Source organism: Camarhynchus parvulus, chromosome 1A (genome assembly GCF_901933205.1).
Source record: "Camarhynchus parvulus chromosome 1A, STF_HiC, whole genome shotgun sequence".
NCBI classification, from domain to species: Eukaryota; Metazoa; Chordata; class Aves; order Passeriformes; family Thraupidae; genus Camarhynchus; species Camarhynchus parvulus.
Genome location: NC_044586.1, coordinates 58,213,667 through 58,231,013, shown reverse-complemented (window position 1 = coordinate 58,231,013; position 17,347 = coordinate 58,213,667). Strand labels below are relative to the sequence as shown.

General features: G+C 36.9%; 1 protein-coding gene across 1 annotated transcript in view; it reads left to right on the top strand.

Moving 5' to 3' along the window:
• FAM185A (family with sequence similarity 185 member A) overlaps positions 1 to 17,347 on the top strand; it is a 36,375-nt gene that overhangs the window by 10,843 nt on the left and 8,185 nt on the right. The window contains exons 4-7 of the mRNA XM_030960188.1: positions 3,466 to 3,604; positions 7,716 to 7,757; positions 13,111 to 13,206; positions 15,518 to 15,652. Coding sequence (XP_030816048.1) covers positions 3,466 to 3,604; positions 7,716 to 7,757; positions 13,111 to 13,206; positions 15,518 to 15,652 — 412 coding nt within the window. The remainder of the gene's footprint in view (positions 1 to 3,465; positions 3,605 to 7,715; positions 7,758 to 13,110; positions 13,207 to 15,517; positions 15,653 to 17,347) is intronic.

Genomic DNA, 17,347 nt, shown 5'->3' with positions numbered 1-17,347 from the left:
CAGGATAGATTTGAGCCCAAACTAGTGAGTTCCAGGCATCCAAAGTCACCTCTGTGAAGTGCTCTTTGGCACTGCTGTGCACCTTGTGGGTTCCCAGGTGAGTTCACTTACCTGGAGCCAGCTGTGAGCTGTTCTCATGTCCTGCTGTAAACTAAGTTAACTTGCCATTGGATTCTCCAAAAACTGTCAGCATTAATTTATCTGTGTTTCTTTGGAAGCGAGTGTTAGACTGCCTTTTATGTAATAAATGTAATAATTGTATCTGTATGGGAAAATATAGTTCAGAGAATTGTTTTACTTTGAGCCTTTAAATGCTTTTTTAAAAATTAGCTCTTTTCAGAAACATCATCCTTCTGAAACAATAAAACTTACAGATTAAGTTGAAGTCCTTCTTTGTGATCATAAATATTTGTATGTAGTATGTAATATTACAAGAAGTCAATCTTAGAGTTGTAAAGCTGTAGTAACTTGAGTGAAGTGAGTCATTTCAGCACGAATTCACAGCTACAGAACAATATTTTGGCTTATGTTATTGAACTGCTCACTAACAAATTTTGTAGTGTGGTTAGGAAGGACAGATTTCGTTTCTCAGCTGGCCACTTCTGTTACTAATCAGTCAGCCTTATGTCTCCTCTGTGTGTTTGTATGAGATGTTTCTTCCATCAGTTGCAGTCATCATTATGTAATTATGGCTCTGTCAGCATTTCCAGCCCCCTCTTGGAGGTGGGGAGGGAGAGGATGTGGTAAAAGGCACTAAGCACTTGGAAAATTAATATTTTTTAAGGGGGGAAGTGGGAGAAGACACTAGTAAAGCATTTGAGCAATGATAGCGAAAAAAGGAAGGCCAAGAGCAGGAATATGTGGAGAAGGAGCTGTATATGTCTTATTTAAACATAGCAAGATGCCAGTTTTTATCTTGCAAATGTGTTCAGGTGTAAAATCTTCTCAATCTGACTTGTGCAGATGAGACCAATGGAACTTGAGCATGTGGTCAGTTTCAGGAACTGCAAGCCCCAAGGCTCTGTGCCCAAGGGAAGGAATTTTTTCCCGAAAATCTGATGGTTCAATGGACACAAATAAAGAACTTTGTTTGCCTGGGGAGTTACTAGCTAATCTGTGCCATGGAGACTTTTCTATAACACTTGCTTTGTTGAGCCAGACATCTATGTTCTGCCAAAACTCCACAAGAGTTAAAGAATTTGGGATTGAAAGCATATTTATTTTCATTGAAAAGCAATCCTATTTTTCCATGCTTTCCCCATCTAAAATACTTTTTTATTCTTATACTTGAGTGGTCTGACTTCTCCTTCCTCCCTGCCCCTACCCCGATTTGGGTTATTCTGAAACAAACATTCTTTGTATTGGTAGTTTTTGTTTTATTGTTTATAGTAACTTCTTTTGATCTGGAGCTGAGACAACTCTTTTTATTACTGTGCAATTTTAAGAAAGGCAGTTGAGGCTGGTAAATGAGTTGGTATGTGAGATTATTTAAAAAATTAAGTGCTTTATTGTAAACAAAGTAATATATCTAAATAGGGTGAAAACTTGCATTCTATAGGAAGAGAGGTAGCCTTTTGACCTTCCCTTTGCCTGGTCAGGAATGCCCCAAGGCAGCCAGTTTGTATCCAAACTATGCAGATACTTCTATTTTATTCCTCCCCTTTCAAGTGTGCTTTGCACTATTTTCATTGTGCTGGTATCAGTGGTGGCCCTCAAATGGGAAATGTTCTTTGCAAGTCCTTTAACTCTTAGAACAGGTGAGATCATAGAGCCTGAGATGAGAGTGCCTTTCCCTTTCCTTGCTGTGTGCCCACGTGTCAGAGCAGGTTTGCACTTTGCCTTGCAGGGTGGGGAGTGGGAAGCATCCCTAGGACAGATGCAATGTAAATTAATGTTTAAGATCTCTGGTTATTAGGGTTTGTTGCAAGCAGTATTAGATGAAAAGCTGAATTGTCTGTTTCAGTAGTGACAAGTTGTGCCTTTGTTACTGGATTTTGTTTCTGTCTGTAGCAGAGGTCCAAGCAGCAGCACCTGCAGTGATTTTAGGCATTGACTGGCACATATTTCTAGTTCTACCATAGGCTATGCATAGCATTTTGATTTTCTTAAAATTTAATGTATCTTGCTAAATAATTGGAGATCTAGTCAGTATTGTAGCATCATGGGAAAAGTCTCAAGCCAGTAGTCCATTCTGTAATCTTATAATTTAGTAGTTCAGTGTGAATGGATGGCTAAGGCCACAGTATAATTTGGCTGTCATATAGCCCATACTAAACCAGCCTCTTCAGCTCAGTTTTTGGGATACAATGCAGCACTGAGTTTGTGCAACACTAGTAGTTATTTGTCAGAATATCTCTTATTTCACCCATAGCTTATTCTTTATATAGTATTAGACTGGAAGGGTTAACAGACTTATTTTTTTATATCAACTTTTTTTGCACAAGATGGCAATGCTAAAATGACAAGGATTTAAAAATTACTTGAGTGAGGCACAGTTTGATCTAGAAAGCCATGTATTGTTTCATGTAATGAATAAGGATTTTGTGCAATTCACTGAAAGTCTGCATAAGCAAAATAAAAACAAATTGAGTGGGGGTTCAGGTATGAGCTATTGCATTCTTCCATCATAAATCAAATTTAACTGAACAGAATTTGGTTTCATGTGGCTGCTGCACAAGCATGTGAATTGTTCTGTTTTGTTCCAATACATTGATGTTTTATCATGTGGCTCACCACTTTTACATAGATAATCTCATCTGTCACCTTTTATTTCCCAAATCCTTAGTGCAACTTTTGGTATTCTATCCTTTCTGTTTCTATTGAAAAGAAGTAGAAATGGAGATCTTATCCCTGGTTTTTCAAGACTTTGTATGTCTTGAGGCTTAAGTCCAAGAATAGAAGCCTGAGTAACCAAGGGGATAGGAAAATTATGCTGAGAAAAAGGGCAGCTGGTGGGGCTTTTTTGCAAACCTTCACCAAAGATATATCTACAAAGCAAACCAGTTAAAAATCTTCATAAGTAGCAGTATGTAACAAAGACAGAGGATGTTTCAATTTCTGGTGGCAGAAAATTGATCATCAATGCTCCAAGTGTCGTAATGCTGTACGAAGATTCAGTCTTCATAATTAAAGTTAATAATTCATTTTGCTTTTCAAAATGAAGTGTTTAATTTTGAAAATGAAATTCAACTTTTCTTTCATCTGTTTGTGACTACTTGGGTTCTTCACCTGAACTATGGATGCAATTGCTCATAGGAATGTTGTGAAGAATCATTAATTCTTAAGTCAGAGCTCTTGGATGGAAAGGTTTTTTGTTTTGTCTTGTGTAGCTTTTAGCTAAGAACCTGATTCCATTTTTCCTGCACCAACAACTGCTTTCCATTTGTTTTGTGTCTTAACAGTGTTACTTCCCACTGCTTTTTCAAACTGTGATGACAAATTATTGATTGTGTTTATTTCTCCTAGAGTGTAAATATAGAGAAGCTGCAGGGGACAACCATCAATATATCTACTGAAGATGGGCTGCTGAAAACTAAATATCTCTATGCAGAATCAGCATCTCTCTCTTCAGAATCTGGTGATATTATGCTGGGAAGTGTTCATGGTAAGAAGGAAGTCTGTCACAAATGAAGCTGCTTTGAAGGTGTTCAGTAATGTTCACAGTAACAAACAGACTAGTGCAGTGGACTGTCACTAAATCAGCTGTGCACAGCATGCAAGCAAGACAATTCTATTTCTCTTAGAGACAATTGATTTTGTGCCACCTAGCAGACTGTATTTTTCAAAACAGTTTCATAAGCACAGTTGTTAATAGCAAAAAGCATATATTATATGAAAGAAATGTCTTTCATATAATAACACATACTAAGAACATCAAAATATTCTAAAATTCAGCAATGAAAATGATAGGTAAAAGTTGTCAGCAGGCTTCTCCCTCTCCCCATCCTTTATTTTCTTCATAGGAGAAGCAACTCTTAGACAGATCATCTACTAAGAACTATTGTAGGAAAGAGTCATAATTAGAAGTTTTTATTAGAAATAGCCTGTGTGTTTGCTGGTATCTTATGTTAAGAGTGGTGACAGTTTCTGTTTTTAGAAGAAGTTCTTAGGACTTCTTAGCAGTCTCTAAACCATCCACCCTTTGGTGTCCTTCCCCTAGATCTAAAACTAATAAACTACAGAGTATTTTATTTAAGCAGCAGCTGAGGTTAAAATCTGGTGTGGTTTTCTAATTTAACAAAACTCCCACTGAATTCAGTCTGTGCTATAATGCATTTGTGGTGATTTAACATTGAGTAAAACAAACTGGAAGATGCACAAAAAAAATTACTCAGCTCTGTCAGAGTTCCAGATTTTCAGCTATATCCCTTAAAAAGAATTTACTACAATTGCTAAGAAATTATGTTGTCATCTTGCTTGAAAAATTACTTCTTTCTTCCTTGAAGGAGCAACTCCTCTGTCCCTTTATATTAAATGTGAGAATGGTTTCTAAACCTGTTAGCTAAAGTTAATTTTAGCATGCACTGACAGAAATAAGCTGCTTTTCCTCCTGTTATTGTATTTTTCTAACATGGAGGCTTGTGTTATTTCTGGAACTTCTGTCTGATAAGCTGTGCTGGTTTGGCTTTTTCTAACTTTATAATGACATTGTGGTGTGATCAATTTGTGAGCAGGTTCAGTCTTTGTGCACATTCAAGAGTTAATTTTTATTTTCTTGTTACAAAAATTAAATCATAACTGCTGTAGTTAATAACTTACTTTCTTCAGTAAGGCCTGTTGCCATTAAGCTGAAGAACAATGTGAAAACAAATAGAATTGTATCCAAATTGTGCAGACATTTCTTATGTTACTTCAGGATTACTTTTATGGCCTCTCTACTAAATGGGCCTGGAACACCTAATGTTATTTTAGCTGTATGTTTTTTAAAAAATTGCACATTACCATTTGCTTGGTAATTTTACCCTGTTTTTTGATAAAAAAAAATTTCTGTACAATATCATGTTCCCCAATCACGTTTTAATAGCCAAGGCTTTTAAAGTACACATACAAACATGTATTAATAGACAAGATAACTCCTACTATAAATTTCTGCTAGAAAAAAATGGTGACTTTCACTTCTGATTTTTGCTCATGAGGTAGCTCAATTGCAATAGTTTTGTCTGTAAACACCTGGACAGATTGTTTGTTTATTTCTTGGGCAATTGAAGTCACCATTTCCCTACAGCTGACACCATAGGTGGCATCAAATCAGCGCATCCTGCACAAAACTAAGCTGGATTTCATTGCTTTTGCACTGGGAAAATTGAAGTTAGTGCAGCACAGACTTTACAAACCTGTCTGAGGCACATTTTGTGGTTGAAACTCAGGCTGTAATATCAGGACACTGGTAGAGCTCAAACTTTCACAGCTGCTCGTTTGCATGCTTCATGCTCCTCTGGCAAATGGGCAATGCATTGTTTTGAAAGGAGTTTGTTTTGGGTAATTTTCATCAGCTTCTGTAACAGGCATTAGAGATGTCAGGTGCTATTAAACTTTTGAGTTGACGCCTGAAGAAGAAATTTGATCCTGAGGAATTTCTTCTTTATCTGAGAGCCAATACCATTACAGTGAGCCTTCTCTACCAAGGGGCACATGGGAGGAACAGGAAACCCCTCTTTGCAGCAGTCCCAAAGTCTTGGGTTGAGTTGCATTAACTATTCATTTGTTTTATAAATCTAGTTTAAATTTGCATTAGATATCAAATTCCTTCCCAACTAATGTTTAAAGTAGGCTCAGTTAGACCAAGCTTGCCCAAGCCTTGTCTAGTTGAGCTTTGAGTATTTTCAAGTCCAGAGTTTGTATGACCTTTCTGGACATCTTGGTCCACTCCTGAATTATTTTTCTGGCAGGGAAAAAACCTTTTCTAATCATAATTTCCATTACAATTTGTATCCATTATTGCTACTTCTCCCTTCTTCTTGCTGCATCACCATGAGAAAAATGTCTTTTTTCTCTATACCCTCCCATTAGGTAGTTGAAGGCCACAAGAAGAGTCCTTCTCAGCCTTCTCCTTTTAAAGCAAAACAAACATGCTCTTAGGGCATTTCTAGCTTGGTCTGGGTCCCTGATCTCAATAGCCTTCTCTGGCCTTAATTAAGGACACCAGTGTCATTCTTGACTTCAAAGCACAAAACTGGACACAACATTCTAAGTGCAGCCTCACAGAATGTGTTGACATTGTGCAGCATTGGTGGTTCTGCCATATGAGTATGTATCTAAATGGAATTTGATTTCTACATGTTGAATATTTTTCAAGGGTCTACTTATGAAAACAGGTAGGAAAACCCCCAGAAAAATGAAGAACAGACCCAGGGGCTATATGCTGACAGAATATGATCTACCTTCAGGTGCCCTATGGGAGCTGCTGGCTGACAAAACCCCAGATCTTTTTGTAGGTTGTACCAAAGTAAGTGCCAGTCATGCTAAAACGAGGGAAAGGATGGGATAATTATAGCATGGCTTTTAAAAACAGCAAACAGTGAAGCCAAGCATCTTTCAATGTCATTGAAAAATGCTTTTGTTTCTGCTCTGATTTTTAGAACTCCAAAGTATTTTGTACAGTATGTGCTTGAAAAGATGAATTTAAGACTGTTGATGATAGGCTGCTTTTCTAGCTTCCAGCCCATGAACCACTAAGAAAAATACAGGTCATATCTAGTGGAATGCACTCTGCCCTAATGGTTGTTTACTACTGTGTAATTACACAAGATAGGGTAGAGCTTAATCCATCTGCAATTTTTAAAACCTCTTCTGAAAGATCTGCAAATTATGGTTACTGTGTATTGCTAAACTGCACTCAGTTTCTGTGATCAGCTTTAGTCTTCATTCTGCCTTTCTCTTGGGAGGATGAGAGAATGGCAGGGATGACATGGCGTGGTTTAGTTTTTAATTTAGAGCATTTTCTGTGACACATTTATGCATGGAAATGGAGAAGTTTGTACAATTTAGTTCGACTGTTAGTAGGACAGATGTCTCTTCTGTTAGGAGGTACATCTGTTGTCCTTGCAGATGCTCTTGATGTTGTAGGTGAAAGGGCAGAATAAGTATTTTGAAATTTTAAAAATTTCATTTTGAAATTTTAAGGCTGGAGCGCCTGTGCCTGTTTAAAGTGATGCAAGTTCAGAAGAAGACCATTCTCCATTTTGTGCCTTACACACTTGGTTTGAGGTTCTCCACTTTGCTCAACGTACTCTGATTGAAGTCAATAGAAGTGTTGACATGGAGTTGTCATACACAAAACTCTTACAAAAGAATAAGTTGGGAGGGAGTAGAAAATGTTCAGTGGCTCCAGGAAGTTGCCTTTGCAGATAACACACAAGATTCCCTCCAGCAGAGATGGGATATAGGTATATAAAAGAGGAAAATAGAAACTTATTCATGCAATTGAACTTGAATCATCTGTAGTGCTGTTGCAGGCATCAGAGAAATTAACAAAAAATTGCCCAAAGTAAACTAAGGCATTATTGTGCATTAGCCTTGCACATGCCTCTCTACATTTTTTTCTCCCTCAAATCCAGGTGGTGTCTTTGCATTCACTCAATGTTTTTCTTGTCTGGACTCACTTAATTGTTACCCACATGTGTTGAGACTTTTGTTTGTAGAGCAACAAGCTAAAAAATGAATAAATTATATGTTTTGATAATATGTTTTTAACATTTTTCTCCTTTTCATTATAGGTAATACCAACCTTCAGACCAAAAGAGGGAGTATCACAGTTGGTAGGTTCTGCCTTCTCGCTGTCTTGCTCTTCCCTTTTCCTTTCTAAAGGCTAAATATTCACAGGGGAAGTGAAGAGGAGGTGATTTCACACAGATGTTTTTGCCTCCTTTTCAGGAATAGCACTGATAAGTGTGGCTGAATAAGACCCTTTCCAAACTCAGCCTTTTGTGGTTGGGCAAGGCACATGATTCACTGGGCTTTGCACAAGTGAGACTGAGTCTGGCTGTCGTCTTTTAGCTATAGATGGGATAAAAGGACTGAGAAAATTCTTAAGTCTCCATAGAATGCATTTGTGCCTTTACTGTAGTTCTCTCTTACATTTATTGCTATCAATGATTAGCTATGTTTAATTTTTATATCAGGAAGCTAATCACTGATGTATTATTTGGGGAGGTGATGGGAAGGCTTGTGATAATTCCAGTGTTTTGAAACTATTATGCCAGTAATTTTCCCTTCAGAAATGAAAACAGCTGATAAACCTTTTCTTGGGAACCTGGGCATTTATATGACAGGATAACTCAGAGCTATCAGTTATGATGTACCTTATATCAGTGCATTTTATAGCACACAAAGTGAGAAACTCAAATTCTAATTATTGATATGGCAGGAAATTGAAGTGACAGAATCTTAGACAAGGCTCAGTGTATCTTTTGAATGTAGAAAGACCTCCTCAGGCCCTGATCTTGAAGGTTTTAACTGTAGTCACTCACTAAGCATGTTTCAGGGACCATCTCTAAGATGTGTTCAGGGACTGTTAACAATTCTTGTGTTTCTAAGAGCTCTGTATTAACATTCGTGGAAAATGAATGCAAGACACATTCTTATGAGTTAGTCATTAAACCACAGAATTAAATTCAACTTGCTAGGCTGTTTTTCCTTCTCTTAAATAAACTCATAAGGTATGAAGAGTGTTTAAATAAAGGTTTCTTAATATAGGAGGTAGCTTTTTCCATCAACAGATGATGATGATTTTCCTTAACTAACAAGGTTCAGCTTAAGCATTGAGACACATCTTACTGTTGAAGAAACTTTCTTTTTCAGATTTCAATTCTCACAGCACTAGATAGACTTCATCTTTTCCTAAAGAGCACTAAACATCCCTGGTATTTTTATGGATTTTTCTAAAGTTAAAAGACTTTGAAGATCCAGACTTTCAACTGTAAAAATGTGAGAGTACCTCCTACTCAACCAGTTTGCTGAAGGCCTTATCCCTTATTTCTGTTGGAAAGGACCTACAGTGACCATCCACTCCAACAGCCTGGCCAAGAGTTGGAGTGTCTTGCTTAGGAGCTCTTAAACTCTGACAGGCTTGGGGCACCAGCCTCTCTGGGAACCCTGCTCTAGTGTTTGAGCACTCTCTCTGTACAAAAATCCTTCCTAAAAAGAACCTCCTTGTGCCTTCCCCTCCCCAGGGAGCTGCAGAGGGCGATGAGCTCACCCCCAGCTTCCTTTCTCCAAACCAGGCAAGCCAGGCGGTTTGGTTGTTTGGGCTTTTTTGGAGCAGAGTAATTTATCAAAAAGAGACTATGGCCTTTACAGCTAATGGATGTCATTTAAAATTGGGGTGAGAAAATAGATCATGAATAGGTAAAAGGATAAATTAGTTAGGAAAGGAATTGTTTTCTTGAGAGATTTCTTTGCTTTGTGTGTTGCATCATTTGTTCTGCCAGGTCCCCATGGTGAGTATGGTCAGGATTGCTAAGGATTTTTCGGTTGTGTGTACAATTTAGTGAATTCTTAATAATAATAATAAAGTCTATTTAGTGAATACATTTCAGTTTCTTATAGTACTTCTCATATGGCAGTTTTAGAACAATGAACTAAACCAAGAATTTTGGCCAGTTTTGTATCAATAAGAAATACTAGATAGCTAGCTAAGCAGGAATTCAAGCACACATTCAGTCTTGGATTTTTATGCTTCCTCCAGTCTGTAATAAAATCATAAAAAATATTTTGTGTTCCTATAGAGATTGATTTTTGTCACTGATTTTGCCATAAACAAGGTCAGTCTTTAGGTGCTATTAGGAAAAGCATGGTTTTGCTTAGATTTAAGTGAAGATCACTTGTGTTTAATCCTTTCTTTAGTGCTAGGCTGATAAAGTGGAGAAGTGATGCTAAATGTTACCTTTGTAGGCCTTTCACTGATCTTTTTGTGCAGTCAAGTTATGTGACTTAGGTTTTATTCTTCAAGCTCTATTTATTTCCATAAAACTTAACAGAGACTTTTGTCCTTCCAAGGACATCTTGCTTCACTCTGCCCTTTTATTTAATCTTTTTTTCTCTAGTACCAGTAAATTCTTAAATAGCAAAAGCTGCACAAGACTGACCATCTGTTCCATTTCCAGTAAAAAACTTTGTCCTTGTTCTCCCCCTTGAAAAACCTGAAGAAAACCTTTTCCCTGTTGGTCCTTAGCAAATTCTGAATTCAAACTATAAATTTCTTCCTTATTTTTACCTTCAGTTATTCACATTCATATCAGCTAGCACTGGGTATATATTTGAAAATAAATTGCCTTAGGTTTGATCTGTCATAGCCATAAAATATGTATTGTCTCCATTGCTATTTGTTATGTATTTTATGCTATCAGCCTATGCTTCTTAGTATAGGGTAATTTTTCATTGTTGAAATATTTATTTATTTATATTTGTGCACTCTGTTGTGCCTTACTTTTTGGGGTTTTTTAAAATCAATTTTCCTTTTATTCCTCTTTATTTGTTAAGAGTTAGAGACACAAACTTAAAACAGCATCTTTATAGACTTTGCAGAAGTGATGAACAGTTCTGTGTTTCTTGGTGTTCTTCATTGTATCTACACACTTGTATTTAATATCATATCTGTAGCATTCATTACAGGAATCATATTCAGTTGTTTCCATAAAATATATTTCATGTTACTTCCATAGGTCAAAGCTTAACAGTTGTTTACTGTACAGTATTGTAGTGTCAGGTTTAGCGTTTGAATAGTGCTGCCAAGCTTTTGGTGGTTTTGAAACTCTGCTGAAGTTTCTTCAGCCATAGGAAACTTTGTATTAGTGACGTACTCTGAGAGTCAAAATCTGGCAAGTGATCCTCCCAAAACAGTGTTCCTCAATGGAAAAGTGTTCCACTTCCCTCCAGGTTGTTTTTGGCTTTCCTGGTAAATCTGTGACTTGGTGAGCCTGTCCCTCCTGCCCTCCTCCTGCATCCTTTATTCAGGTTGATGCCTTCTGCCAACACCATCCAGTCTCTCACAAAACAAGAATTCTTTTTATTTTAATATTTATTAATTGAAGATCTTGGAAAGAACAATTTGTTCAGTCTTGCAGATTCCCAAAAATGATCTTCCCACTGGGAAGAATCTCACAGGAGCTGCTTTTGTATTTGAGAAGTGGGAAGAGAAAGGCTTCAGTGGATAAATGTTGTCCCTCTGAAGCACCATCAGCTGGTGGAATGTGGACTGTTTGTAGTTGTTCTCCCTGGAGAGAGCTGCTCTTCTGTCACAGGAGACTCTTCTTCCTTCCTAGAAAAGATAAAGGAACTTAGAATAAGTTCTGTTTAAAGCAGAAGAGTCAAAGGCTGGATGTTTCCTGTATCTGTTGCCAGCAAAATCTCTGTCAAGGTTATGTGGAGTTGGTAATTGGCTGTTACTAAATTTGATGGGGAATATCTGCAAAAACAGCCTTTGCATGAAAACTTCTAGTGATCACTGCTTCAAATGTGCATTAAAAACGTTGATGCATGTCGAATTTTCCGGTTCTAATTACTTTAACTTTTCAACCATTATGAATAACCTTTTAAAAAATCAGCAGTTAAAATCAATATTTCTTTTTCACTTAGACAAGCAAAACTCTTCATTATTAATGAAGAGTTAATTTTCTTTTTTCAGATTTTGAACAGACCTTCTTTAGTACAGTCTTGCAATGGCAGAAGCATTCACATCCAGTTCTGGTTATTAATGTTTTCTTTTTAGCCAAAACCCTTCTCAGTTTCTCAGCTAAGTATGGATTAGCTGGTTTTCTTTGATTACTTTCCCCTCCAAAGAAATCAGCTTTAGCTGTGGGATAAAGATTCTTTTCTGTGTTTTTGCTGTTGTAAGCAATGCACTGATCTTTGGCATCTGTGCTTGAAACCTGGGATCAGAAAAGCTCCAGATGAGTTTACTTAGAGCTAAAACTGTATGGCAAGCATAAAATGTTAATATGAGACATCCTTGTTAATTAATCAAGTTCATTCTCTCATTAGCGCTTTTACTTTTTAAAATGGGAAGTTTTATTAGAGTTTTATTTTTTTAGCTACTTCTAACAGTTTGACTGTTGGGTTTTTTCTATGCATATTGAGAAACCACTCTATCAGTATCTCAAGATTTCTTGCCAGTACTTTAATTTCTAGCATTGTCTCTAAAAATACCTCTCAGTAACTGCCTTTTGCTCATGTACCAAGGTAATTTTTTTATGCTCCTCTAGATTTTTTTTTATAATTTCTTTACAATTCTTACTATGTATAAACTTGTTCAATAGTTTGAACTCAGTAGTTTGAAAGTAGTTGAACTCTTCGGGATTTCACTTAATATTGTGGAAGTCTATGTGTTTAAAATTGGAATACATTGCAAATAAAGACTACTCAAGTGTGCACTTAAAGCTTCTTAAAGGCTTTCTGTTTGTAAAAATGCTTCTTTGCAAAGTTGTATGATCATAAATTTCTGCTAATAAGGTATAAAAGAAAACTTAGGCCTCTCTATTCCAAGGCACAGAACAAATAATGTTGTTTTCCTGGACATATTAAACAATTGTTGATAGTTCAGATGTAGTGAATCAGACTTCACAAAGGCTGTGTTCAGTTTTTCTGTGTAACAAGATATTGCAGTGCGCAGCTGCTTGGTTTGTGCATGGGGTAGCTTTCCTGGGTAAAGTTCTCCCTGCACAGGGGCTGAGCAAATGAACTCTTTTGGAAGCTAAAAGAGATCTTGGTATTCAAGTTTCATGCTTAATTTTCACACAGAGATAAAGACATTCCTGTAGAAAGATGGGCACTGCAGTTGGGCCCTTGTCGGCGTAGAACAACTGCAGAGCTACAGCCTGAGGAGCAGAGTGTGCCCCAGTTCTGGAGTGGGGAGATTGAATAACAGGTTTCTGAAAAATCCTAAGTGAAGGCTAACAGTCTGTACATTATTTTGTAGATGTATATTATGTAAATTACTATGTATATGTATATTATGTATAATCTGTAAATTATTATAAATATTAATAAATACAATTATTATTGCCAAACAAAAAAGAATTGATGAAAATCAGTTTGAGGTATAAAGAAAGATTCTGGCAAATGTTTACTTAAAAAGAGTGAATGATACACAAGTTCTTTTCTTTTGTTTTTCAGATTCGTCAGATGGAAGTCTAAAAGCTTCTACATGTCATGGGACAATAGATGTTTATGTCAGTCAATTAAGAAAAGTGGATCTGAAATCCCAGAAAGGTTAGCAAACTAAATCAAATATTTTATTCTAGCAGATTTTGATGTAAAACAAAAGGAGGTTAGGGTTTGTTTTGGGCTTTTTTATGTGTCTGTAAAAAATTGTTTGTGATTGTTGGTTATTTACTTTTTCTTTTTGCATCATTATTGGAAGATGTCTATAAATACTTAAAATACAATAAGCTCTATCAGGGACAAGAATACTTAAGATGGATTAAATGTGCTTGTGTTTTTCCATGTTTTTCTTTTTTTTTTTCCCTGGCAATATGCCCAGCAGAATTCTGCAGAGTTGACGAGGGTTGCAGTGTTCCTTTGCCCTGAGCACAGTTTTCTCCATGATGCTGTATGTGCAGTGATCACTGACACACATACATTTATTTTTCTTGCCTTCTGAATGAAATGTCCTACTATGAAAATTTGAAGGCAGAAAAGCAAAGATGGGAGAGCCTTACGTTACCATTTCCCTTCATTTTCTCTCCCGCTTACTCACTTAAATTCCTCTTCATAGTTAAAAGCTCATACATAAAGTTGAATTCTTATCTGTTTTGCTGACTTCATTCAGTTTTGCCATTCTGAAGATATGATTTTGTAAATTACAGAGCCCTGACTACGTCTTGTTAATCCTAGTTTGGAAAAATAAAAAAACACCAAAAAACCCAAAATGCAAACAAACAAAAAAATCCAAAACAAGCCAAAACACACCACAGCATTTCTAAACTTGACTTTAATGTCATGTCAGACACTTCATGTGGTTTGGTCCACTTCTGTCTCCTGTGAAACCAAGCCTGTGCCCTGTTAAAACCTAACAGATACTCAGAATGGGACTCATGATGTCAATGAATTGAAATAATTTGTGCACCTTTCTGTACATCTAGTTTGGCTTCATTAGTGCAAAGAAGTTTATTTTTATATTATTTCTTGATTGCCTTTAGTATCACTTATTTTGTTAAGTTAATGTCTCTTTGAGCTAGAAGAAAAGAGGAATGTATTCAATAAAAGCTAATTAATGTTATTTTCAAAATATTTTCTAACATCTCTTCTGGCAGCACAGTTTAGTAAAGGCAAAGTTGAAGCTCTGGTTCTGTTTACCCTGTAAATTCAGAATAACTGCTGACAGCTGCAGTGTAGAAAATGTCCCACTTGTGCTAAATGAGCTGCATGTGTGCTGGTTTTTGTGAGTCATCACTGAGCCACTCTCCAAAGAGGACCCAAAGATGAAGACCTTTTCCCTTTCTTATTCTAAGGCTTTTGTGTGTCCAGCAAAATGCAGCCCTAAATTATACTGGAAGTTATTTGTTCATCAGAGCTGTCACAGGCAAGTGATTCTGCTATGTGTAAATTGCTCAGCTAGGGTTGCTTTCTGGTGCATCTTAGCTGTTATTCTATGTTCTGCTGAAGCTTCTGGGATGGATGTCAAGAAACTGTTTTATGTTTTTCTAATGTAAATGTTGAAATTAAGCAAAAATGAAAGAACACATAAAAAGGAAGTATATTCTGAATTTCTCATGTTTTTGATCTAATGTGTAGGAGAGAGCTTTCAGACTTTGTGACTGAGCTATTCCAAAGATGACTAATGTGGGCAGGTTGGGGGCCCAGTGTCTGCCTTTGGTCTGATGCATAGATGCACATATTTAGGGGAAGCAGAAGTCAGAATTTCTGGTTTTAATCTCAAAGTAGAATTATTCAGGCCACCAAAGCTGCAATTTTGCTACTAGTTTACATTTTGGTGATGCATAGTCTAAACTGGTAAGTCAGTTTTGAGACTGCATCTGTTGGGGGATGTGAACAGCTGGCCCTGAGCAGTAAAGCAAAGACAATTGCCAGTGTTTAGAGCAAGTGAGCAGCACCTCATCCTTCCAGAGGAGCAATTCTTTCATCATGTGCCATGCAGTGACTGGGTTATTTGTCAAGTCTGATGCCCTGTCCTTGCTCTGGAATGTCAATATGCAGCTAGAAGATGAACTTAAAGTCATAATACTGTGAGATCTATTATATTTGCTTCCCTTGATCATTCCTGTAATAAGATCCTCTACCAAAAGACATTGCTTGAAGTGTATGTCACTATTTATTTTAATGGCTGTGTAGGAAATTCTGTGATACCATTTTCTGTATGTGACATACTCTCTTAAATGAAGATACCTTCATTTATCCTTTCAGTGACCACAAAAAAGAGGTTACTGTTTCTGAAGACTTTTAAAAAAACCCAACCAAACACAACCAAATGATGATTTGATTCAAGTTAGTGAAATAATGGACTATTTCATGCTTTGATCTCAGGGTTAAACTAACTAGCTTTCACTTAAATTTATACCAGGTTCAATTACAGTCAAGGTACCTGCATCTCTCAAAGCCTATTTAGAGCTGTCTGGAAGAAAAGTGGATGTGAGCTCAGAGATCCAGTTAAAAGAAACACAGAGTGCCTCCAAAGATGATCATGTAACTCTAAGTGGTAAGGCTTACTAATCTTGGCTCCCAATAAATGTCTGTCTGGCCTAAGTCAAAGGCATCTACATTTCTTTATTAGTTTATTGCCCTTGGCAGCTGCTTGTTTAATCTGCTTCACTTTCAGATGTTTGCATGTGCTCTTACACTCCCCATGTTACTGGATGACTTTAAAATTTTATTTGGTAAATGACTTGTGAATGCAATCAACTTCTAAAAAAAGCCTTAGAGCCAAATTCCTCCTTAGTGTTAGTCCAGTGAATTTGTGGGGGACAATTCAGGGCTGAATTGGACCCATTGCTTTGTTGGCTTAGAAACTCACATTGACTTTCCTGGGCAATCTATTATATTCAAAATATAATAATTTAAAAAATCTGTCTGAGTCAAAGGGGGAAATAAAAGGGGTAGTGGCATATTTATAAATAGTATGTAGTGCAGGATAGGCTGAGAAATGGTGGGTGGGAGATGAGAAGAGCAGAAGAAGCTGAACTGGAGGAATAGAGAGAGAGTACATGGAGAGGTACCTGCAATTACTGGAAGTATTCTTGTAAGGCATTTAAAACTGAACTTAGAATCCCAGATCTTGTTGTTTCCTGCTTTAGAAAACAGTTGCACAATTCACTGTCAGGGTGTGTATTTCTCTCCCCCACTCCAGATGTTGCTATCTAGAAGTTAAGGCTGTTGCTTTTACCAATTCCACAGTTTGCTCTAGAGAAAACATTAACTGAGTGTGCCTGAGGGCTCCAGCTCTGTTTGAATGTGTTATGTCAGTGTGACCTGCTGTGACAGCAGATGGAATAAAGCTTGGAGTTTTAAACCTAAGAAAATATGCACAAAACCTCTTTTCCTGTCCCATGTAAGATGGGGATCTCAGAGTCAGGAAAACACTGGAACTGTAATTATATAATTTTAGGATGTAGCCTGCTTATATATCTCTTCCTGCCTAGGAACAGTAACTAGCACTTAAATTTAGTAGTGGTTATTAAATACAGTTTCTTTAAAAACCATAATTAGAGGTTGTCAGAGTAGAAATCTGTGGAAGGGCCCCAGGTTCTAGCATGACTTGGTGAAATGAATCACCTCAGCAGTGAAACAAGACTTCTCAGTGAATGAGGACCACCAGCCAATCAATCATCTTGCTACTTTGGCAACATTAAAGATAAGAATGGTGTTTCAAATATCCCCAGCTGAATGACTTCTCTGGTTTCACAACCCAGTCAGTGTTTGTGTGGGACAGTCATCATTGAAGCAGATGCAATTTTTCAGCCCATTGTTCTGTATGGAAATGATCTTGGCACTTGAGGCCAAAAGCAGAAACTCTGATTAGTTAATTCTCAAATATACACGTCCCAAAGGCACAGAAATCATCAAGAATTATGCAAAGGCAACAGCATTAGGCCAATGATTATCAATTGTTTAAAGAAGTTACAGCATTACATAAAAAGGGAAATACTTCCTACTTCCATTTCTCTTTACCTTACCTTTCTGCACTTGTCCCCTCACTATCAACAATTGCTTCTTCCTAAAGGTGATATTTCCTGTACAAGTAGATTTTCAAATAATTGAAAATCATTTAATACAATTTCTGTATCTTGGGAGCATTATTCACTGTTGAAGTTTCAGGTATAAGGTCCATAGCTGTCCTGCTGTGGTGACTGAAGAAATGTAAAATAGAGAGTGCAGAGGAGCTTTGCCAAGTGGT